Raw genomic sequence first — 22,473 nt, forward strand, 5'->3', positions numbered from 1 at the left:
AGTGGAAGAAAAAAATCCCTCTGTTGTCTAAGCCTCCCCTCATACCTCCAACCCAGGAACAGCTGGAGGCTGAAGAGAGAATATGATGGCCCAGGGTGACAAGCACAGGAGTCCTGGCATTCTAGTTGGCTCTCATCCCACCTGCTGCCAGACACACCCATCTGTGTTTGTGGGTCCTGGGCTGAGTGCTTGTGGGTCTGGCATCAAGGGGTCTGGTGAGGACGGCAAGAGTCCAAGGCTTGAAGCCAAACAGTTTGGGCTCACACATTGGCTCAGCCCCACCCCCCGCCCACTACAGTGTGACCTCTTGCAAATCACTCTGTCTCTCTGAGCCTGTTCCTCCTTCTGGCATCCATCCCAGAGTGGTGTTGTGGGGAACACAAGAGATGCTACATGTGAAGAGGAAAACGCAGGACCTGGCACGTGCTGAGTATCTATAAATGTTGCAGTGGGTAATACCATCAAGCACAAGTCCCTCATTTCCCCAAGATGCTCTCTGTATCTGAGTGGGCCAGGGTGGCTGTGGGAGTGGGTCATGTCAGGCAGGATGACGTTCTGACCCACTTCTGGGTCAGCAGGCCAGGGCTTGGAGCACCATGCCTATGCCTGCATTTTAGGGTGTACATGTGTGTTTGGGAGGAGGAAGGGGTGTGCATTGGGTGTGCGTGTGTACAAAGGTGTGCATATGTTTGTGTGCATGTACCAAAGGCTGCCCCATCCCAGGGATTCCCGGGTCAAATGCATACTTGCAGGTACCAGTGCAGTCTCCCTGCACTGATTCAAGAGGCCCCGCTGTTCACTGTTACTATGGAAACAATGAGGCAATCCTCAGCCTCCGGGAGATCCTAAGGTGCCAGGAATGAGAGCTGGCCTGGTCTTCCCAGGGAGGGAGAGAAACTGGAAGCCCAGGTCTCCTGGTATAGGGCAACCTTGGCCTCCAGGGTGGGGTTCTGGAACTCTGGGTAACCCTGGAACCTCTGGAAAGTCTCCTCACTTCTCAAGGAAGCCTGGCCCACTGGAAAGAGCCCAGGGACAGAGCTGGGTTCTAGCTTGCCTCTGGCTCTAACCCCATGCATAGCCTCATGGAGGCAACTGGGGTGCCAGTGGCAGTCTAGACCTGGGGTGTGACCTTTCTTTCTGTTAGGGCATCTGCCGGCAAGGCTGTGTGAGTGTGTAGCCCAGAGCCCTGAAGTGTCAGGGAGCGGCCTCCTCCATGTGCACTGCCCTCCCCAGTGTCTTGTAGGTTCCCCACGGCAGCTCTTGCAAGGGAGGCATTTCACAAAAAGCCCTGGGAGGGCTCAGCTGGCCCATGGTGGGGCGGAGTCTGCTGCCCTCCATGTCCCAGAGCTCAGCTGCATGCACAGTCCCTCAGCCCCCAGAGCCACACCACTGAAGTGGCTGGGAATTCCAACCACTTTTCTGGGTTGTGAGGAGCTGGCTGGGAGGAGAACCCTCTGGGGCTATGGGCACTGGATGCAGTGTTCAGCCTGGACAACTCAGCAGAGCTGGGCCACCAGAAGGCTTCTGGGAGGCAGATCCCTGTTTAGGGGGCACTTTTAAATTTTTATTTCACTTGTTTATTTAGAGACAGGGTCTTGCTCACTGAAGCCTCCTCTTCCCAGGCTCAACGATCCTCCTGACTCAGCCTCCTGATTACACACCCAGCTAATTAAAAAAATGTGTTTTTATAGAGATGGAATCTCACCATGTTGCCCAGGCTGGTCTCAAACTCTGGCTTCCAGCAATCCTCCTGCTTCGGCCTCCCCAAGTGCTGGAGGATCCAGTCATGAGCCACCATGCCCACCAGGAAGTTTCTTTTAAAATCTTAATTTTGGGCCAGGCGCAGTGACTCACACCTGTAATCCCATTTGGGAGGCCGAGGCGGGTGGATCACAAGGTCAAGTGTTTGAGGCCAGCCTGGCCATCATAGTGAAACCCAGTCTCTACTAAAAATACAAAAAATTAGCCAGGTATGGTGGCAGGCACCTGTAATCTCAGCTACTTGGGAGGCTGAGCCAGGAAAATTGCTTGAACCTGGGAGGAGGAAGTTGCAGTGAGCCGAGATTGTGCCGCTGCACTCCAGCCCAGGCAACAATGTGAGACTCTGTCTCAAAAAAAAAAAAAAAAAAAAAAAAAAGTCTTAATTTTGACTGAAGTCTCAAATGCCCTCCATGTCCAGGTTTTAATGCATTCAGACAGAAGTTACAAGTGGACTCAGTTTCCTGCCCTCCATTCCTTTTCTAAGAAGTGGCCGATCCCTTTGCCATGACCCCAGGAGTGATTTTCAAATGGTCTCGTCCAAGATAGACCAAGAGGAGCGGCAAGATCGTGCTCCCCAGCAACGGAACTGTGGAAGAAAGATCTCAGTGTTTTGATTACAGAGGCTGTGAAGGGGTCACTTCTGATTGAGAGGGTGGGGCAACAGGGTGGCCCTGGCTGGGTGACCTCAGGGAAGTCACTGTCCCTCTCCGTTCAACTCTTGAGGACCTTCCAGCTAAGAATTGCTTTTACCAGCAAAGGGAAAAGCGATTACTGTGCTGGGCAAGGGTGGCTTGGATGTGATCCCAGCTGCTGGCATTACTTTACTCATCCCACCACAGCCAGATCTCATACGGAGAGATTAGGGCTGGGAGAGAGTCAGGGAGCTCCTTCGTCTGGTGTGGGGAAGAGCCTGGTCATCTGGGGCAGGGGATGCTGGGCTGGTGGAATGTTATTAGGGGAAAGGAAGGCGGAGGGAGAAGGGTTCGGGCATGTCTCAGAGAGCCTCTGTTAGACAGCGGGGGAGCCATGGGAGGTTATTAAGCAGGGAGGAAGGTAATCAGATTTAGAGAAACTGATCAGAGCAGGGGAGCTTTGGGAAGCCCAGAGCCATAATGCCGGGCAGATGTGACCAGGAAGTGAGTGGCACTGGAGAGAAGAGGGCAGGTCTGAGACCTCCTCTGCTACAATGGGCCAGATGTGGGAAGAAAGCAGGCGTAGCAGTGAGGAGGAGGGAGGGAGGGATCCCAGATGGGGTGGGACCTTGGCCTCCTTTGGTAGATGGAGGGGGCCCAAGGGCAGGACAGGCTGTGGGAGAAGGTGATGGGGTGACCATTGTCAGGGTGTCTGTAGGCTTCTAGCGGCAAGTCCAGGAAACAACTGGAAAGGCAGGTTTTATAGAAAATGGACCAGAGGGGTTGTTTCTGCCAACTTTCCCCCAAAAGGAAAAAGGCCATCCCAGGATTTGAACCTGGCTCTGTCACCCCAGGAAATCTGTACTCTCATGTTGAGGAACCAGCTAAGATGCAGCACTTTCTCTATCTCTTGGGTCCCCAGCACTGGGCTTGGCATGGAGCTCAGTGCTTTAACCCAGGAGTCGGGGCTCTTCTTGGGGACGGAGCCGTCCCCATCTCGCAGAGCTCAGCAGTCTCAGGGACTCTGCCAGCAGGATCTTCAAGCCCAATCTTCTGTTTGGAGAAGGACCATCTCAAACAGCCCCAGCCTTCCTGATCTCCCAACACCAGGATTCCCTAGGAGCCACTTGGGGACCCTGGAGTACTGCAGCCAACATTAGCTGGGCACTGACTGGGCACAGGCGCAATGCCAGGCAGCTCGCAGGCTTCCTCCCTCTTAATCCTCACAGCAGCCCTTCCAGTGCTATTATTATTGTTTCCATTTACAGACCAGGGAACCAACCAAAGCTTCCAGAGGTCAAGGGCCTTGTCCTGCTCCACTGTGGGGTGGGTAAGGCTGCTGCGTGACCTGGGCCCCACATATAAAGTGAGGGACTTTACTTGAGGGCCGCCAGGACCTCACATCCCATCCCTGACTTTGGGTCTGCAGTTCCAACTCCCAGGACTTTCCCACCCCCTGCCCCTGTGTGCTGTTCCGAAGGGCCCAGCTCCCTTGGGAACAGCCAGGCCCGCCCCCTCCCCCTCCCGGGCTGTGCTCCTGGCAGCTCTGCCACCCTAGGCTCTGGTCCGGGGGTGGTCCCTGGCAGAGAGGGGGCCAGGCAGAAGATGGATGCTGGGGATGAGATGCGGGGTATTTGGAGCCCCCAGGCCCCCACCTCAGAGCCCACTGTGCTCTAGGCTGGGGTGGGCAGGGCCTTTTGGAAAGGGGTGGCTTGGGGTTTTAATCACTTTTTCAATGTTTGTTTGTGTAATTCAGCCCCAAAATGCTTTTCCCTCCATCTGTCCCACCATCTGCTCCCGTCAGGATTTTCCAAACCGTTTGGGACCAAAGAGGCAACAAGATGGGGGGTGGGGGGTGGGGGGCGGGGCTAGGGTGGCTGGGCCTCTGAGGGGGCTGGGGAGGGGCCACCTTCACCCACTTCATTGAGAGGCTTCCAATTGGGAGGCTTCCAGAGAGGGCCTGGGTTCCTGAGTCACAGAGCACTGGGTTCAATTTTTTATTTTTTTAGACATGGTCTTGCTCTATCGCCCAGGCTGGAGTCCAGTGGCAAAATCATAGCTCGTTGTAATCTTAAATTCCTGGCTCAAGCAATCCTCCCACCTCAGCCTCCCAAGTAGCTCAGACTATAGGTGCTTGCCACCATGCCCAGCTGATTTTTGCATTTTTTGATAGAGACAGGGTCTTCCTACATTGCCCAGGCTGATCTCGAACTCCTGGCCTCAACCGATTGTTCCTCCTCAGCCTCCCAAAGTGCTGGGGGTACGGATGTGAACCACTGAAGCTGGCCAGAACTGGGTTCAAATTCTGACAATGTTGCTTTCTTGCTGTGTTACCTCAGACAGTGACTTTACTCCTCTGAGCCCCAGTCTTCATATCTGTACAATGGCAGTAACATTATTTATTTATTTATTTATTTATTTATTGGAGACGGAGTTTCGCTCTTGTTACCCAGGCTGGAGTGCAATGGTGCGATCTCGGCTCACCGCAACCTCCGCCTCCTGGGTTCAGGCAATTCTCCTGCCTCAGCCTCCTGAGTAGCTGGGACTACAGGCACACGCCACCATGCCCAGCTAATTTTTTGTAGTTTTAGTAGAGACAGGGTTTCACCATGTTGACCAGGATGGTCTCGATCTCTTGACCTCGTGATCCACCCGCCTCGGCCTCCCAAAGTGCTGGGATTACAGGCTTGAACCACCGCGCCCGGCTGGCAGTAACATTATTGATTCCTCGGGATCACTGAGGACCCAATGAGGTGACGTGTGCGGAGTGCTCTGCACACTGCAGGCGCTTGAGATATCCTGTCTCTCTCTTGGGCATGCAGGAGCGGTTCTGTCCCTCCCTTGTTAGTGGTAGAGGAGGGTAGTCACTCGCCCCCGATTTCTGTGCCCCTCTCCTTCTTTCTCAGATGTTGGGGATGTCCCCTCCCTTAGAACTTGCTCCCCCTTTCATGGACCCTGCTACTGCTTGGCTCTTTCAATTACTCACCTCCACTTCTACCCCACCCCTGCTTCTCCCTCCTCCTGGGAGCCTCGGTCTGAGATGGGAGGGACTGAGTATCACCAGCAAGGCCACCGCCCCACATACAAGAGGCTTGCGGGGTCAGGAGGCCTCATCCGTTCACACTTACATCACTTGTCTGACCTCTCTGCTCAGAAAGGGGAAGAGACTTGCTCTGGGTTGTCTAGAGCGAGGGACCCAGGCCTGCTGCCCAGCTACCCCTCGGCCCTCCTTTTTGGGGCCATGTCTTAGGGCACTAGGGCTTGCGGTGTGGGGAGCCCTGAACCTTCTTCAGCTGTTGTTGAGGGGTGAGCTTCCAGTGCTTCTTAGCCCCTGCAGGTGGCTGACGTGAAGTAGCGGCAGAGCCCACTCGGGCCCACCCTCTGCCTCCAGATCCGCCCTACACAGTCTAGGTGCAGGAAAGACAAAGGCAGGAGGGGGCTCATGGGAAGGGGGAGACATGGCCTTGCCTTCCAAAGACCCTGTCTACTGGGGAGACAGATTGCAGATTGGGGTTCCTGAAGGCAGGGCACCAGAGTCACCCTCGAAGAAGAAAGGCGGTTGGTGGTGGGTGTGGCAGTGGTGGGAAGAAGTCAGCCCCTGAGGGACTGAACCTGCAGGAGGCTGAGCTGGGGAAGAGGGAGGCAGAGAGGGGGCTGAGCAGCCCAAGATGGGGATAAACTGAGACCCCAAGGATGAAGAGGAGGATCCAGACCACTAAAGAGAGAGAGGAAGAGATGATGGGGAAGGGCACCGGGGGGTCGAGGCAGGGCAGGCCCCTCTTCCTGACCCTGGCACAGCTGGCCCTCCAGGCCTGGTGGGGATAGGGGAGGGAGCTTGCCACTGGAGGGCCCTGGGGTGGGGGCTGAGCAGCAATCTCTCCCAGCCTCCAGGTCCTCAAGAAGAAGGCAGCTGGGAACCACCCACGCTCATCTGGCGTCTCACGCCTCCACCGGGGGTCCCAACATCCAAGCCAAGGCACGCAGTGGAGCTGGTGTTCCGGAGGCCCAGCTGTCCCCACCCCACCCCAGCCTGGCTCCTCAGTTCCTCCAGCTGAGACCTCCCCGCCTGCCTCCAAGCAGGAGGGACTAAGGCTAGACTCTGAGGACCTGAGAGGCTCAGTCTGGGAGCCTGGAGGTGGAGCTTTGATCTGAGCCCTGGAGAGCCCAGAGGGGCTGAGCTGCTGATGCTGAAGAAACTCTGGGCTGGGAAGGGTCGTCTGGGCAGATGGCAAATGCTGCCAGCTTTACCTGCAAGTAAATCCAGAAACCAGACCCATCCCAGCCATCTCTCAGCCTGAAATGGCTCCCGGCTCCCACCTTGCCCCCAGCTCCTTAAAGTCTATTCTTGACACAACAGACCAAGGAAGTTGTCCACCCGGAGGTCACACCCTCTCACTCTGCTCAAAGCCCCCCCAGGACTTTCCATCTCATCCAGAATAAAAAACCTGAAGTCCTTGTTATGGGCCCCAAGTCTCTGGATCTGCTACCATTCTGACTGCCACCCCCCAATCCCAACTTTTTTTTTTTTTTTTTTTTGAGACAGAGTTTCGCTCTTGTTACCCAGGCTGGAGTGCAATGGCGTGATCTCGGCTCACCGCAACCTCCGCCTCCTGGGTTCAGGCAATTCTCCTGCCTCAGCCTCCCGAGTAGCTGGGATTACAGGCACGCACCACCATGCCCAGCTAATTTTTTGTATTTTTAGTAGAGACGGGGTTTCACCATGTTGACCAGGATGGTCTCGATCTCTTGACCTTGTGATCCACCCGCCTCGGCCTCCCAAAGTGCTGGGATTACAGGCGTGAGCCACCGCGCCCGGCCGAATCCCAACTTTTAAAAACATGTCTAGGCCGGCACAATAGCTCATGTCTGTAATCCCAGCACTTTGGGAGGCTGAGGCAGGTGGATCACCTGAGGTCAGGAGTTCAAGAGCAGCCTGGCTAACATGGTGAAACCCCATTTCTACTAAAAATACAAAAAATTAGCCTGGTGTGGTGGCATGTGCCTGTAATCCCAGCTACTCAGGAGGCTGAGGCAGGCGAATTGCTTGAATCCGGGAGGCGGAGGTTGCAGTGAGCGGAGCTCATGCCATTGCACTCCAGCTTGGGTGACAAGAGCAAAACTCCGTCTCAAAAAAACAAAAACAAAAACAACCCCCCCCACACACAAACACACAAGTCTAATATCAACATGTATATTGTGTCCATTGTTTATTGTCTGCACCTGTAGTCTCACTACCTAGACAGAACAGTGCTGCCCTCAGAACTAGGGTTTTATACACATTTGTGGAATGAATGGATGAAGTGGATGAGGGCACACACATTGGAAAAATCATTTAACCCCTCTGAGCCCATTTCTTCATGTGGACAATTAGGACCAACCCCCAGAGATGGAAAAAGGACAAAATCTCAGCCCAGCATTCAGAGACTGTCGCTGAGGCTGGGGGCAGGAGGAGCTGGGCTGGGGATCATCAGCTCTGGAGAGGAGCTGTGCAGTGGGTCGGCAGGCAGTGGTTAAGTGCCACTGAATACCCAGGCAGGAGAGGTGCTGCCCTCCTGTCACTGCCCGCACAGTCAGAGCCTGGGGAGGGAGGGAAGGACGGATGGGGTTTTCTTGATTGGAGGGGGGAGTGGGAGGAGCAGCTGACATCGAAGTTGGGAGGTGGGATTAATTCTGAGAGAGGGTCGGGTGAGGTAGGGAGTGGTGGGCTTGAGATGGGGGCCGGCTCTCCAAGGTGGAGGTGAGAAAGGGGGCGTGTCTGGCCCCCTACCCCTAAGACCTCAGTAGCTGGAGGAATGGGCGCTCTACCCTCCCCGAAGAGCCCCCGGCTCTGTTAATTGGGAGTTGAGGCGCAGGAGCAGGGAGGGTGCCCAGGGTGCAGATTCTGCCCTCGGAGCGACGGGCAGCTCAGAGCCCAGGTGGGTAGGGGAAAGGAAGCGCGGCTGAGCGGCCAGGGATCGCCCCCGGCTCAGGAGAGAGGCCTTTTGGCATTATCCCGCCCCTCCGTTCCGGCCACCAGAGCCGAGATGCTGAGGAGAGGGGCGCCGCGAGCCTCCTCCCCGGGCAGGGTGCTCCCTCGAGGGGGACCGGGGAACTGAGGGCGTCCCCTTCTCTCTCGGGGCGGGGGCGGGGCGGAGCCTAGCTCGCTGTTCCACCACCCCCAGGACTGGCGGGGACCCCCCCCAGGGGAGGGGCTCCGGGTGAGCGCTGCGGGGCGTCTCCCTCGCAGTCCCGCCCGCCCCTCCGGCCGCCCCTGCCGCGCGCGCCGCAGCAGCGCCGCCTTCCCTGCGCAGTCGGTGTCTCCGCGTCGCTGGGTGAGTGGGGGCCCCTCCATTCGGGGCCGGGGGATGAGGGCAGGGGGTTCCCGGAGCCGGGGGCCCACGTCCAGGGCTTCTCAACCCCGTCGCTCCCGCGCTTCCCGGGCATCCTTGCCCCCGGGGTGGTGGGGGGGGTGCAGGGGACGGGGACTTCCCCGGGGAGCGCGTGGTGCTCTCCAGGGTCCTGACTGCCCAGTGACCGGCCCCGAGGAGCCGCGTTTGGCCGCCCAGGAGCGCCCCCTCCAGGAGGGGCCAAGCGCTAAACGCTGTCCTAGTGCTGAGCGAATGGAGGCGGTGGCTGGGGGCCAGAGCTGGGGGAGGTTTGGAGCGGGTCCCCGGGGCTGACTTCTCAGGTCGAGCTTGAGGGGGTTCCTCCCATGTGGAGGACTTGAGGTCTATGAGGACAGTTGAATCTTCTTCCAACCGGGAGGGGCAACTCCGAGGGTGGCAGGGCGAGGGGGGCACTGGAGGAGCTCTCCTGCTCTGCGCATCTCTCTGCCCCCGCTCCGGTGACCCAGTTCCTTGGACCTTGAGGAGGGCAGTGAGGGACATGCCCCAGCCCTTCTCATTTCCTCAGTCCTTTCCCACTCACTCGTCGGGTCCTTAGCCTGGGGCATAAGAGGCTGGTCTAGAAAGGAGGGGCACCAACTTACAGAAACATGCGTGTGACACACCGCCGAGGACACACACGGGTCCCCCAAATGGCCACATGGGCTCATTCCCTCATGCTGTGACGGGTGCATACCTGATCACATGCACATCCAATGCACATGGACCGACATAGATGGGAAGACACGGCAGGCGAATGCAGTGCAAAAAGCAGCGGCACACATCATGCATGAGCACATGCACTCACAACACACCCATTCACATATGTGCAGAGCTTCATGCACATGTAAGCACAAGGAACCCCCTCATTGCCCCAAGTGGGTGGGGGTCACTTGCATACACCCCTACACCCCTGTGCAGAACTGGCTGGCTGTTTCCTCTTCATTGCCTTCTACTCAGCCTCCACAATCTAACCTCCACTCAAGGGACCTTTCAGGACTAGATGAAAGGTAAGTGTTGGGGAGGCTTGGATGGGCATGGGGGTGTCTCCTTGGAAAAGGGGCCCCCAGGAGGTCTGGGAAGGTTTGCAGCTCCCTCTCCTGGGACCTGACAGCACCCCTGGGAAAACGGAAGGAAAACAAAGAAAAATGGCAAGGGTGCCTGAAGGTCCCACGTGCAGCTGGCCATGTGAGAGGTGTCAGCATGCGAGTTGGCGTGTGATGGCATGTGTGAGACATGTGGGGTCGTGGGCTGGTGTGTCTTGATGCACAGGGTATGGGAGTTGTGCGTGGTGCCATGTGTCAGTTCGTGTGAGTTGTGGAGCAGAGGGAATGTCGCCATGTGTGGAGGCATGCTGACCCATGGGTGGGAGTGAGCTGGTGCGTCAGTGGCATGGGATCCAGCGTGTGGATCTGGTGAGCTGTGAAGCATACAGTTATTGGTATACATTCATTTGCACAGTTTTTGCATGAGTTTTGTGACACCTGGGTATATGTCAATCATTTTTATTTATTTATTTAATTTTATAAAAAGACGGGGTTTCACCATGTTGGTCAGGCTGGTCTTGAACTCCCGATCTCAGGTGATCTGCCCGCCTTGGCCTCCAAAGTGCTTGGATTACAGGCGTGAGCCACCACGCCCAGCTGTAAATCATTTTAATTTAACACTTATGTAGCACTTATCTATGCAGCCATGGTTCTAAGTGCTTCACACCTATTAACTAATTTAATTCTCACAACAATCCTCTTAGGTAAGTACTGTTATTACCCCACTTTAAAGATGAGGTAGAGAGAGTTTAAGGAACTTGCCCAAGGTCACATAGCTGGTAAGAGGAGGAGCTGGAATTAAAACCTAGGTGATCTGACTCGATCACAGTTAACACCCACAGTAACACCTCCCTACGCTGCCTCTTGTTGGGCACACCTGTCAGAAGGAGAACAGGGCAGTGTCTGGACTGCAGGTATGTTCTGTGCTGAGCAGGCACATGTGAGGCAATGAGAAGGCAGTGGGTAGGATGGAGGAGGATCAGGTTTTCTGCACCTCTGTGGATAACTCCAAGAGTCAGCCCTGCAATGCCATGGCTGTGTGACCTGAAGCAGCCCCCTCACGTCTCTAAACCTTCCTTCTCATCTGTAAAATGGGGCAAGTTCCCATACCTCCTGTTGTGAGGGTGAGATGGTGTGCATTTGTGAAGGCTTAGTGGCTGGCACTGAGAAGGGCCTCAGCAAATGTGAACCCCTTCCCTTCCTCCCTCTCCGGTCTGCTCCCCAGGAAATTGTGTGGTCCAGGGAGATGGCAGGGAGCATGGCACAGACACAGGATGCCTGGGTCTAGGCGGTGTGATCTTGGGCCATTTCCTCTCTTTCACTGGGCCAAATGAGAGGCAGGGATAGCTGGTGGCAGGGGGGGCCCATCTGAAGCAGTGTCAAGTAGCCAGGAGGACCTGATCACTCCTCTCTGTCCCTTGACCCCCTTGGGGACCCAGGTGGGACTTGGCTCGGCGGCCATGGGCAAGCAGAACAGCAAGCTGCGGCCTGAGATGCTGCAGGACCTGCGGGAGAACACGGAGTTCTCAGAGCTGGAGCTCCAGGAGTGGTACAAGGGCTTCCTCAAGGACTGCCCCACAGGAATCCTCAACGTGGATGAGTTCAAGAAGATCTATGCCAACTTCTTTCCCTATGGTGACGCCTCCAAGTTCGCCGAGCACGTCTTCCGCACTTTTGACACCAACAGCGATGGCACCATAGACTTTCGGGAGTTCATCATTGCGCTGAGCGTGACCTCACGCGGCCGCCTGGAGCAGAAGCTCATGTGGGCTTTCAGCATGTATGACCTGGACGGCAATGGCTACATCAGCCGGGAGGAGATGCTGGAGATCGTGCAGGTGGGCCCCTGGGCCCCTCAGAATGCCAGGCGAAGGGTCTGGCAGCTGGCACCCACCACCCCCTTTATCCTCTCAGCAAACCTTGTAGGCAAGTGGAGGCAGGGGCTATTCTTGCAATCCCGTTTAAAAAATTGTTTCTTAGGAAATATTTCCCACTTAAAGAAAAGTTGAGAAAACTCCCCTATATTCTCTACCCAGATTCACCTATTTACATTTTGCCACAGGTGCTTCCTCATTATCTAGTGCATGTGCATGTGTGCACATGAGTGTGTAACGTTTTCTTGTTGTTCTGAACATTGGCCCTTTACCCCTGGATACATTAGGATATATTTCCTAAAAATAAGGGCATTCTCTTACATAACCCATAATATGATTACCCAAGCCAGGATATTTAACATAGAAACAATGCTATTATCTAATCTACCAACCATATTCCAATTTTGCCAACTGTCTCCATAATGTTCTTTGTAGCACTTTCAGCCCTGACCTGGGGTCATGCATTGCATCTAGTTCTCGTGTCTCTTTAGCCCCTTTAATCCAGGATAGCTCCTCATCGCTTCTTTATTTTTTATGAATTGACATTTCTGCACAGTACAGTCCAGTTATGTCTTACTGATCCTTATTTACACCAGAGGAAACGGATGCTCAGAGAGATAAAGGGATTTACTTGAGGCCACACAGCCTGTGTGAGTGGGCCATCTGGCCCACTTTCCACATTCCATCTGGATACCCAGCCACCTTCTAACTGATTGAGGACCCAATAAGAGCCTAGCATTGAGTAGGTGCTCATGAGCTCAGTGCATGCTTACAACAACCCCATGAGACTCAGAGAGTCTCAAAGTCACACAGCACATAAGTGAGACAAGCTCTGGCTAGCCACTACTCAGAGTTGTCTACTGAGAGGGCTCTGGACTCCTGGCCAGGAGGTCTGGCTTCCAGTTCCGGCCTTCACTTTTAGGTTGCTCATCTGTATAATGGACATGGTGATACTGACTTCACAAGATTTAAGGACCTGATATAATGCCCTTTGTGAGTACAAGTTTAAGTATGCTACATGTTAGCTTTATTTCAGAAACCTCCCAGAGCACCCATCTCCTCAGCCCAGGCTTGAAGATGGCCAGGGCTCTGGTTCTGTTTTACCTGTCCATTTCCTTGCCTGCCTTTTTCCTAAGCCTTTACAGGTTTCTTCACCTGTTAAGGGGGTGTTAAGCCCCTTCCTCACAAGGTTATTGCAGGGATAGAGTGAGATAAGGACTTGAGCGGAGGGCCTGGCATGTAATTGGTACTTGGTAGACATTAGCAATTGTCTGTTATTATTTTATCCTCTGCACATCCTCTGCTCCAGCCAGAATGGTCTTTCCAGCATCTCAATGAAATGTGCCCTGACTAATCCTGTCATGCAGCTCTGCACAAGCTCTTGCCCCCTTTCCTTCACATCTCTGAATCCTTTCCCTTCTGGTCTCCCAGCTCCACAGACTGCTGCCCCAGCCACTGTTGGATTCTTGACTTTGGCGTCTCCTCTTGCTAAGGTCTGGGCCTGCTCTCCAGGTGGAGATGTGATGCCCTCCCCATACCTATGGCTAGAGGGGGGAAAAGCCTTAACGTTTGTCACCGACTCCTGTGGGCCAGGCATTTGACTCTTTAGTTGCTTGATGGTAGGGGGATTTGGGGGTCCTGATGGTAGGGTCGGGTGGCTGGGGTGGGGCGAGGATCACCCAGGCATGGCAGCAGCTGGATACTGACCAGTCTGGAGGGATGTTCACATTCTACCAATCAGTGTGGTGCATTGGTGTGTACTGGCAAACCTCAGTCCTGCTGGAGCCACCATGCCCAGAGCATCAGTCAAGCCAGACCCATTGCCTGGGCATCCTTAGGACCCGTTTCTGGTGGCCTCTGCTGTCCAGGCCCTGGCTTCCTTTATGGTGGCCCTGTGGCTCCAGACGGCTGGTGCACACAGAGCTCTGCAAGCCCCAGTGCCTGATTAATGACAAGTCAGCTCCCTTGAAACCATGAGTGAGCAGCAATTCCAGACAATTAATTAGGAGGTCCAGGAGAAGGCTGTCATAGGGTAGTGGTCACTGGCCCAATTCTTTTCAAGACCCAGCCCTGTGCCAGGTAGTGGACACACTGGAAAGGAAGAAACTGTGCCTCTTGGGGCTCCCACTCTGGTGGGGAGACGGATGTGGAAGTCCCACTGACCAGCTCAATGACAGGGGTGTAAAGGTGTCATCTGGGAGACAGGGGACTGAGTGGCAGGGAAGACTTGAGGACTTGGAGGATGAATAATGACTAATATGAGCTGCTGTTTACTGACCACCCACTCATACTTATCTCCCAGATGAGTACTCTTACAGATGAGTTTACAGATGAAGAAACTGAGGCTCACAGAGGTTAAGTACTTGTCCAAGGCTACACAGTTAGTGAGCAGTGGAACCAGGATGGCACTCCAGGTCCATCCAATTTTAGAAACTTGAGACTACCAGACCCCTCCTTTCATATGCTAGTCAAACAGGTACTAATATCCCGTCACAACCGTGGCTACCATTCATTGAGCAGTTATGACAGACCGTGCCTAATGCCAAAGGCCCTGCTGATCGTCACTATCCCTCCAGCAGCTAAGAGGGAGCAGGTACAAATCAAGTCTCTGCCATCAATTTCCTTTCTGAGCCTCAGTTTCTTTTTTTTTTTTTTTTTTGAGACGGAGTTTCGCTCTTGTTACCCAGGCTGGAGTGCAATGGCGCGATCTCGGCTCACCGCAACCTCCGCCTCCTGGATTCAGGCAATTCTCCTGCCTCAGCCTCCTGAGTAGCTGGGATTACAGGCACGCACCACCATGCCCAGCTAATGTTTTGTATTTTTAGTAGAGACGGGGTTTCACCATGTTGACCAGGATGGTCTCGATCTCTTGACCTCGTGATCCACCCGCCTCGGCCTCCCAAAGTGCTGGGATTACAGGCGTGAGCCACCGCGCCCGGCCTTGAGCCTCAGTTTCTTATCTGGAAAATGGGGTTTATGATACCTATTTTTCAGGACTGGTGTGAGGTTTAGAAATAGTGCATATAAAGTACCTGGCACAGAGCAGGCCCCTGATAAATGGTAGTTAGTACTGTTATTCTAGGCAGAGACTGTAAATGCTGGAGAATCTGAAGGGCCAGGGGTGTTGGCTGTTGGCAGAATCACCCAGCCTGGGGAGACCTGATGGTAGAGGGTCGGCAGTGGACAGATTGTGAAGCATCTTGAATGCCAAGGGCAGAATGCTTTGAACTTGGTACAGAGGGAGGTGGGAGGTGCCAATGGCTTTTAAATAGGGAAGTCCCTGTCTGGTGCCAGGTTCTGGGGATATGGGCATCAGCTAGATGCCCATGGTCTTCATCTGTACTTCATCTGCATGGTGGGGACTAGGAACAACCCTGCAAAGACATAATTACTTCCGGAGAGATGTCTGCAAAGGAAAAGTCCGGTAGGCTCTGGGCCCATATGCACCCTGACCCAGCCTGGGTTGGAGAAGACCTCACTAAGAAAACAGCTTGTAAACTGAGCCTCAAGGAGGAGTGGGAGGCAGCAGCAGGAGCTGGATGCAAGGCGGGTCTGGGGGGAGGCCTGTGTGACTGGAGTGATGGTATGCGGGCTGGGGAGGTAACAGTGGAGATCTGTGTTTGGTAAGAGCTTTCGGAGGCAGCGTGGGGGACAGACCTCCGGGACAGAGGCTGGAAGAGACCAGTGTGGAGGCTGAAGCTGCATCTGAGGCAGAAGTTTATGGGATGGGAGAAGAAGGGAGGCTTCTTGGAGGAAGTGTCGGTGGGGTAAAGATGGAAGATTGAGGAGACAGTCCTTGAGCTCCCGGGGCAGTGGGACCCAGGGCATACCACAGGCTAAGCCCTGAGTGGTGCTCTGTACATTTAGTGCAAGAACTCTTTCGCATCACCTCGGGAGCTCCTTCTGCCAAGCCGAGCCCGGCGGTCCCTGCCCGCTGCAGATGCTCATTTGCATTTATTTGCATACAGCTCCCCACCCCTCTGGGCCCAGCTGCCTCTGGCCCTCCAGCCCGCGCCGCGTCCCCTGCCGGCTGCAGATGTACCCACAGCGCAGTGTCGCCCCTCGGACCGGCGCCTCCTTGGGACCACCGAGCTCGGGCCCCCCTGGGCCCCCGTGCCAGCTCGATACTTACCCTCGACCCGCACCCCGGGCACGTGCTCCTGAGCCCGCCGCTCCAGGCCCTCCACTGTCAGGCCCCGGTGTCCTCCAACATCTCTCCTGACCCCCAGGCGCCCCCAAATTCCCGGCGCCTGCTTGGTGCTTTCACCTGCAGTGCCTTTGCTCCTTTCCCACCCAGCCCTCCAAGCGAGCAGGGCAGGGCCCGCCCGATAGCCCCTTCTTCTGGGGAGCCTTCCCGGACATGCCTTCCGAAGCCCCCGGCTCCCCACGCCTCCGTGAACCCCACTCCACCTTGCTCCGGCGGGGGCAGCAAACGTCAGCGAGCCCGGGAGCGCCACCGAATCTCGGGGGTGGGGGCTCGGGCAGGCTCCTCTCACTCCCCGCCTCCCCTCCCGCCCCCAGGCCATTTACAAGATGGTTTCCTCTGTGATGAAGATGCCGGAGGACGAGTCGACCCCGGAAAAGAGGACTGAGAAAATCTTCCGCCAAATGGACACAAACAACGACGGTGAGGGGCAGGGGCGGGACGGGGTGGGCCGGGCGGGCCCCTCTCCCTCCCTCCCTCTCCTGCTCCCGCACCCGCTCCGCCTCCCCTCGCTTGGCTGCCTCCTCCTTCCTCATCACCGCTCCCCTCGCCCTGCAGGCAAGCTGTCCCTGGAGGAGTTCATCCGCGGGGCCAAAAGCGACCCGTCCATCGTGCGCCTGCTGCAGTGCGACCCCAGCAGCGCCTCCCAGTTCTGAGTGAGAGGAGTCAGGTCCCCCCTCCTCCCTGCCTTCACCGGCCCCCTCCCGGCTCTCAGCTTCCTCTTCTTTGTGTCTATCTGACTGGGGGCCAGACTGGGGAACCCTCATCCCCAGGTCTGCCCTGTCGGGGGGCCTCCGGAAAAGGGAGCCCTGCGGTACCCCCAGGCCCAAGCAAGCAAGCGGTTAGCACCCCCTAATCCCAGAGGCAACGACAGAGACACAGGCTGGCTTGGTCTGCCCCTCAGTCAGGCCCTCTGAGACATCCCACCCACCCAGACCCCTCCCCCAATGGGGCAGTCTCCCCGTCTTGCAGGTCTCATCTTGGGGGGTGGGAGGAGTCATGCCCCAGGGAGGAGCCTGTCTTTTTATCTGTAAGGGAGAAGGATTCCAGGGCTGTAGAGTTGAAGGAAGAGGCTTTCTTGAGCCAGCCTTCCCTGCAGGAGGGCCTCACCCCTTCCCACCCCAGTCCTTGCTGGTCCCTAGACCAAGCTACCAAGTGAAACCTCCTAGGATACTAGCCCGCCAACTGTGGGTCCCAGGAAGCCCTGCCTGCCTTTTAACACTTGGACACGCACAGACCTACGTAGCTCTCCATGTTTTGCCTCACACACGCACAGGCCCACAGACAGATGGGCAGATGCACCCAGAGCCCCGTGCACAGCGTCCTGCGTGGGAAAGAGACACCCCCCCCGCCCCGCTGAGCCCGTCATCCCCTCTGTCCCCCCTGTGTCCCCCCAACCATCCCCCTGCATGCAACCAAATGGAGCAACTCTGTTCTTTTTAATAATTTCAGAATAAAGTCTCATTTCAGTGCAGTGGCCTGGGTGGTGGGGGAGGGGGTTGAAAGCCCCACTTGGGTCCCCGATAGTCTAGTGAGCCCTCTCAGGCCAGCTCCAGGAATCCTGGCCTGGTCACAGAGCAGAGTTGTTTGCAGGGTCCTAGTGGCCGTGGGCCCTGGGCAAGACATCATCTCTCAGAGGGTCAGAGGCTCCGAGCTGGTGCAGCTCAGCAGGTCACGGCTCTCCACCGGCTCTGGGCTCTCCGGCATCTGCAGAGACACAGGAGGCTGCCAGACCCACTGGTTCTCAGCCTGGGTCTCCCCCTCCAGGACATCCAGGAAATGGGAGGAGGGGAGGGCTTGGAAGGATCTCTGGGGGCAAAGGGGAATCACTACCCAACCCACTGCAAGAGCCAGGCCAGTCCCTTGGAATGCCCCCAGTGTGAGCCCAGATACCCCTGCCACTCCCTCAAGACTCCTCCAGGGCCCTAGGAGAGCTAGGTGTCAGCTGTGTGAATCTGCTGGGAGATCTCATATCTCCCAGCCGAGAGAAAACTTTTGCTCCATTTCTCAAGGTGGGGGCCCATACACAGGGGTGGAGCAGAGCAGCTGGGGCTCCCTGGCAGAGGCTCCCAGGAAATCTGGGGAGTCAGGGCTGTGGAGGGGACTTACCATGTGGTGGCTGCTTTTCCCCCACCAGGGCCTCAGCTCCAGCAACTGGTGGGTGAGCTGAGCACAGCGCACAGCAAACACGTTCTCTGCCACGCAGAGCACTAGGGCGATGCCCCACAGGCACAGGCTGGAGCTCTGCAGGACATGGGGTAGAGATGGCTGGCTGGGGTCGGGGGTGGAGGGTGGACTCCAAAAGCACTTTCCACCTCTTTGAGGGCCTCGTGCTCCTACCCCAGGCCTGGGAACTCACATAAATGCGTGTGGGGTCGAAGGGACAGTCAGGTGCGAGGGCCAGTAGTTCAGAGCTCCCAAAAGTGCAGGCAGCCAGCAATGCCTTGCCCTGGGTGGCGAAGGTCACGGCGATGGAGGCCAAGAGGCCAAGGGCACAGGTCAGAGAGAGAAGAGCACAGGCCACGCTCGAGCTAAACACTGTCCAGCGCTGGACAGGGGAGGCCACTGGTCAATGGGCATCGTGCTTAACCCCCATGGGCAGCTCTGACCTCCCTGAGGGTCAGCCTCACCCCCTCCAAGGAGGCCAGGCCCTTGGGAGTGGCTGCCGCCCCTACCCTTCCCTCACAGTCCCATCCCAGGAGGTACCACGTACCAGGGGGGTGCTGGGGAGGTAGCGTGACAACACGATGCCTGCGATGCCTGAGGCGATGACCTGTAGGGAAGACTCAAGTCAGCCCTTACTCCTTGTCTGGAGCAGGGGGGACAGGGGGATCAGGGCCACTCTGGGATAATGACCTCACGAGTGCCAACCATGGCCATCCAGACTCCCTCACCCCTCGTCCCCTGCTTAGCCTGGGCCTCACATCTCCACCTGCCTCTTCACAGTCCAGCCTGGAGTGATGTTTCTAAAACAGTCACTCCCTGTCTACAACCGTCTGAGTACCCACTGCCTACAGCTGTGTCTCAGTCAGGGTTGGGTATCCTGGGGCCACCGGGGCATGCCAGGGTATGCATGGGACACACCTTTCTGGAATGGAAAAGATTTTGGAAGAAACTAACCCAGTTAGCAAGGAACTAAAATCAAAATTGTTACACTGAAACAAACCAAGACATGTTATGGAGGAGAACTTTAAATCCCTGGGAGTATTTTCAATGATTCCAGGCTTTCAGTGACCAAACCCCCTCCCCAGCCCTGTTGGCTTCTCAGCCCCACCTGGGCTACTCTCCTCCCTCACTGCCCTGGATGTGGACGCCCATACACAGCCTGCTCAGGATGCTGCCCACGCACTCTCTCACCAGGAACACCCTTCCTGCTCCTCTGCCTGTGCAGATCCTGCAATCCCTGCTCAGGTTTGCACACGCTTCCCTAACCAGCCTTGTTCCCAAGGGGTGGGACCACCCCACAATTTAGCCCAACAACCACCCTCTGGATCTTTGGGCCCCACCCAGCCAGTCTTCCTCCTGATGTTCTTCACTGGACCCATCTGAGGCAGGTGGTATGATGGGGGTCCTGGGATCCAGGCCTAGCAAGGATCTTGAATTCACATGGAAGCCACAACAAAGTCCCTCAATCTCTCTGGGCTGAGCCCTGCTCTGAAGAATGAGCTCACAGAAAGGACACTGGCTTTGGTGTCCGACACAAATAGGTTCCAATCTGGTTTGGCTTCTGTGTATCCACAGGAGGTTGGGTGAATCCCTGAGTCTTGGTTTCTCTTTTGTGAAACAGGGATAATAATGGCCCCCAGTTGCTGGGAGCAGTGAGGATTAACTGACTGAAGGGAAGGCTAAAGTGGTCCAGCCCAAAGCCCATCCCTGGGGGACCTCCTCACCCTGAGCACAATGCTTTCCCTGCCTTCCTCACAACAATATCAGTCAGAAGAACTCCAAGGACCCTGCACACATCTGCCCAGCTCTGCCCCACCCACTGACAAAGCCTCTCCTACTTGCTGGGACCTATGACCCCCATTCTTCCAAGCCTTGAGGCCAGCAGGCTGTCTGAGCTTTATTTTGCAAGGGAGGAACAGGCCTAGAGAGAGAAATAAGTCTCTCAGCCAGGCAGAGGCAGGGATGGAATTCAGACATTGATGTGCAGAAGGATCTTCCCCAGAGGCTATGGCCACTTCTGCTGACCGGCAGGAAAGAGCTTTAGAAACTTGAGACTACCAGACCTGTCCATTCATGTGCTAGTCAAACAGGTACTGATATCCGGTCACAACCGTGGCTACCATTCATTGATCTGTAACGGCTGCCACAGATCAGGCCTAATGCTAAGCTCCTGCCAAATTGGTTTTCTCAGCTTCTCCAGAACAGATCTTAGCCATTTCCACCTCCAACCTTTCTGTCTCACATTCTCTGTACTCGAATGCCATCCCAGCTTCCTTTCCTGCCTACTGCTAGCCTCAATATGCCACATGCCTGGGTTATGATCACGGCAGCCCGTTTGTGAACTCCTGCTCATCCATTAAGACCCAGCTCAGAGGCCTGCACTCTGTGAAATCCCCCGGGACCCTCCCAAGCTTACCTGCTGCTCCTTTCTTCTGTCCAGTGGTGCTGTGGATATTTCTCGAGCGTAATGATAATCTTAGCTCACAATAGCAGGCACTAACAACATACCAGACACTGTGCTAAGCACTTTGTGTGGATGAGCTCATCTGTACTCATCAAGACCCTCAGAGGTAAACAGTTACCATCCCCATTTTATAGATGAAGAAGTGAGTGACTTGGGCAGTTGGTGGCGGACCAAGGGTTAGTTCTTGAGGCTGCTGCCTACCACAGATTCTGGGTGGAGATTTGTTGAAAACCCTTCAAGCCCCCTCCATCCTCCCCCACCAGCCACCCTCCCAGCCTGGCCATACCACGATGGCGGAAGTGACAGACAGGATGTTGACCACGCAGTACTGCAGAGCCACAGCATCGTGGGGGGTGCCCACGTAGCGCAGCACTGTGCCATGGAGCAGGGCGGCTGTGATGAAGCTCACGTGGCCTAGCACCACCAGCACCAGGCCTGTCTTCATCAGCACCTTCCGGAAGTCGTCCACACTCAGGCCTCCTGTGGGGGACAGCTATGTCAGGGCTGTTCGTGGGGCTTATCCTGCTGGGCAGAAGGGGAAGCTGAGGCCCTGGCCTTAGTGATGTACATTGGGTTCTAAATGTATTTCTGGATGACTTGGAGCCAGTAACTTGCCTTCTCTGAGCCTCAGTCTCTTCATCCATAAAAGGGGCTGGGGATGCCTTTGTGAGTCCCAAGGACTCTAAGGCTGGACAAGCATACAGGTGGCTCTTAGCAGTAGGGCTTGTTAGTGTTCAAGGTCATGAGTGGGGGGTGCTAGCTCAGGTCTCTAGCTCTAGACTTCGAGATCTTTCCACTAAGCTCCCCATTTACTGATTGATGTGTTCATTACACATGTTCACAGAGTGCTGCTCTGTGCCAGGCCCTAGGGTACCATGGTGAGCTCTACAGTCACTCTCCAGGCCACAAGGAGCCAGAGTTTATTAGGTAGGAATTGGGCCCTATTCAGTACTCAGCTTGGTGGATAGGGCCTGGTACACAGCAGATGCTCACAGAGCAGCTGAACTGAACTGCCCAGAGCCAGGTGAGTCTGGGCAGGTAACTCAAAGCTCTGAGTCTCCAGGTCCCCATCTGTAAAATGGGAAGAACCTTGCCTCTCAGTGAGTCCATGAGGAAGTGTATGGGAAAGTGTGGCATACCCTGAGGGTACTGTGAAAAGGAAGCTCTCAGCACAGGGGGCACTAGGCAGGATGGAGTGAGTGGGGGAGGCTGGGGTCAAAAGGACATTGAGCCAGGCGTGGTGGCTCATGTCTGTAATCCCAGCACTTTGGGAGGCAGAGGTGGGTGGATCACGAGGTCAGGAGATCGGGACCATCCTGGCCAATATGGTGAAATCCCCTCTCTACTAAAATATAAAAAATTAGCCGGGTATGGTGGTGTACGCCTGTAGTCCTAGCTACTCGGGAGGCTGAGGGAGGGGAATTGCCTGAAACCTGGAGATGGAGGTTGCAGTGAACCAAGATCGAGCCACTACACTCCAGCCTGGTGACAGAACAAGACTTCGTCTCAAAAAAACAAACAAAAAAACAAACAAAAAATTGGGGATTGGGACATTGGGACTCATTCAGATGCTCTCAGAGGCAAAGTGGCAACCTAGCCCTACATGCACATGCCAGCTCCCGACCTGCTCTCTGGAATTTGCCTGAGTCCTAGCTCTGCCCTTAAAGAGATACATTACACTGGCCCCTGGGCCCTGCCAGCCCCTCACTAGAGCCAGCTCTGAGACTCAAAGACTGTGGTCAGGTCCCAGAACTAATCCCCTTCGTTAACTGCTCCTGATGGGATGTGACTCTGAGTCTCCCCATCTGTGGTAGAGTGGCTTGGTCATATTTAATATATGGGAGCTCAGGCCGGGCGCGGTGGCTCAAGCCTGTAATCCCAGCACTGTGGGAGGCCGAGGCAGGTGGATCACGAGGTCAAGAGATCGAGACCATCCTGGTCAACATGGTGAAACCCCGTCTCTA

General features: G+C 55.7%; 2 protein-coding genes across 6 annotated transcripts in view; one reads left to right on the plus strand and one right to left on the minus strand.

Annotated features, from left to right (window-relative positions):
* Nucleotides 1-8,032: 8,032 nt before the first annotated feature.
* On the plus strand, nucleotides 8,033-17,353 carry HPCA (hippocalcin). 3 transcript variants are annotated; one of them, XM_037738269.1, is made up of 4 exons: nucleotides 8,033-8,051; nucleotides 11,241-11,639; nucleotides 16,197-16,302; nucleotides 16,438-16,781. In XM_037738269.1, exons 2-4 carry the CDS (start codon nucleotides 11,262-11,264, stop codon nucleotides 16,533-16,535), a joined length of 582 nt encoding a protein of 193 aa, XP_037594197.1. In that variant the 5' UTR covers nucleotides 8,033-8,051; nucleotides 11,241-11,261; the 3' UTR covers nucleotides 16,536-16,781. The 3 variants fall into 3 exon arrangements, with proteins under 3 accessions (XP_037594197.1, XP_017383457.1, XP_037594196.1); XM_017527968.2 differs by lacking the exon at nucleotides 8,033-8,051 and adding an exon at nucleotides 8,599-8,704 and having other exon boundaries at nucleotides 16,438-17,353; XM_037738268.1 differs by lacking the exon at nucleotides 8,033-8,051 and adding an exon at nucleotides 9,746-9,765.
* Nucleotides 17,300-22,473, minus strand: part of TMEM54 (transmembrane protein 54) — a 7,394-nt gene continuing 2,220 nt past the window's right edge. Inside the window, exons 2-6 of one of the 3 annotated variants that reach the window (XM_017527967.2) lie at nucleotides 20,796-20,989; nucleotides 18,593-18,652; nucleotides 18,239-18,328; nucleotides 17,989-18,123; nucleotides 17,300-17,586 (exon numbers count right to left, since the gene is read on the minus strand). In XM_017527967.2, the coding sequence (XP_017383456.1) occupies nucleotides 17,512-17,586; nucleotides 17,989-18,123; nucleotides 18,239-18,328; nucleotides 18,593-18,652; nucleotides 20,796-20,989 (554 nt within the window). In that variant the 3' untranslated portion in view covers nucleotides 17,300-17,511. Of the gene's footprint in view, nucleotides 17,587-17,988; nucleotides 18,124-18,238; nucleotides 18,428-18,592; nucleotides 18,653-20,795; nucleotides 21,032-22,473 lie in introns of all 3 variants that reach the window. The other 2 variants (XM_017527966.2, XM_037738267.1) reach the window with 2 other exon arrangements.

The sequence above is a fragment of the Cebus imitator genome, unplaced genomic scaffold, assembly GCF_001604975.1.
Source record: "Cebus imitator isolate Cc_AM_T3 unplaced genomic scaffold, Cebus_imitator-1.0 Scaffold51, whole genome shotgun sequence".
NCBI classification, from domain to species: domain Eukaryota; kingdom Metazoa; phylum Chordata; class Mammalia; order Primates; family Cebidae; genus Cebus; species Cebus imitator.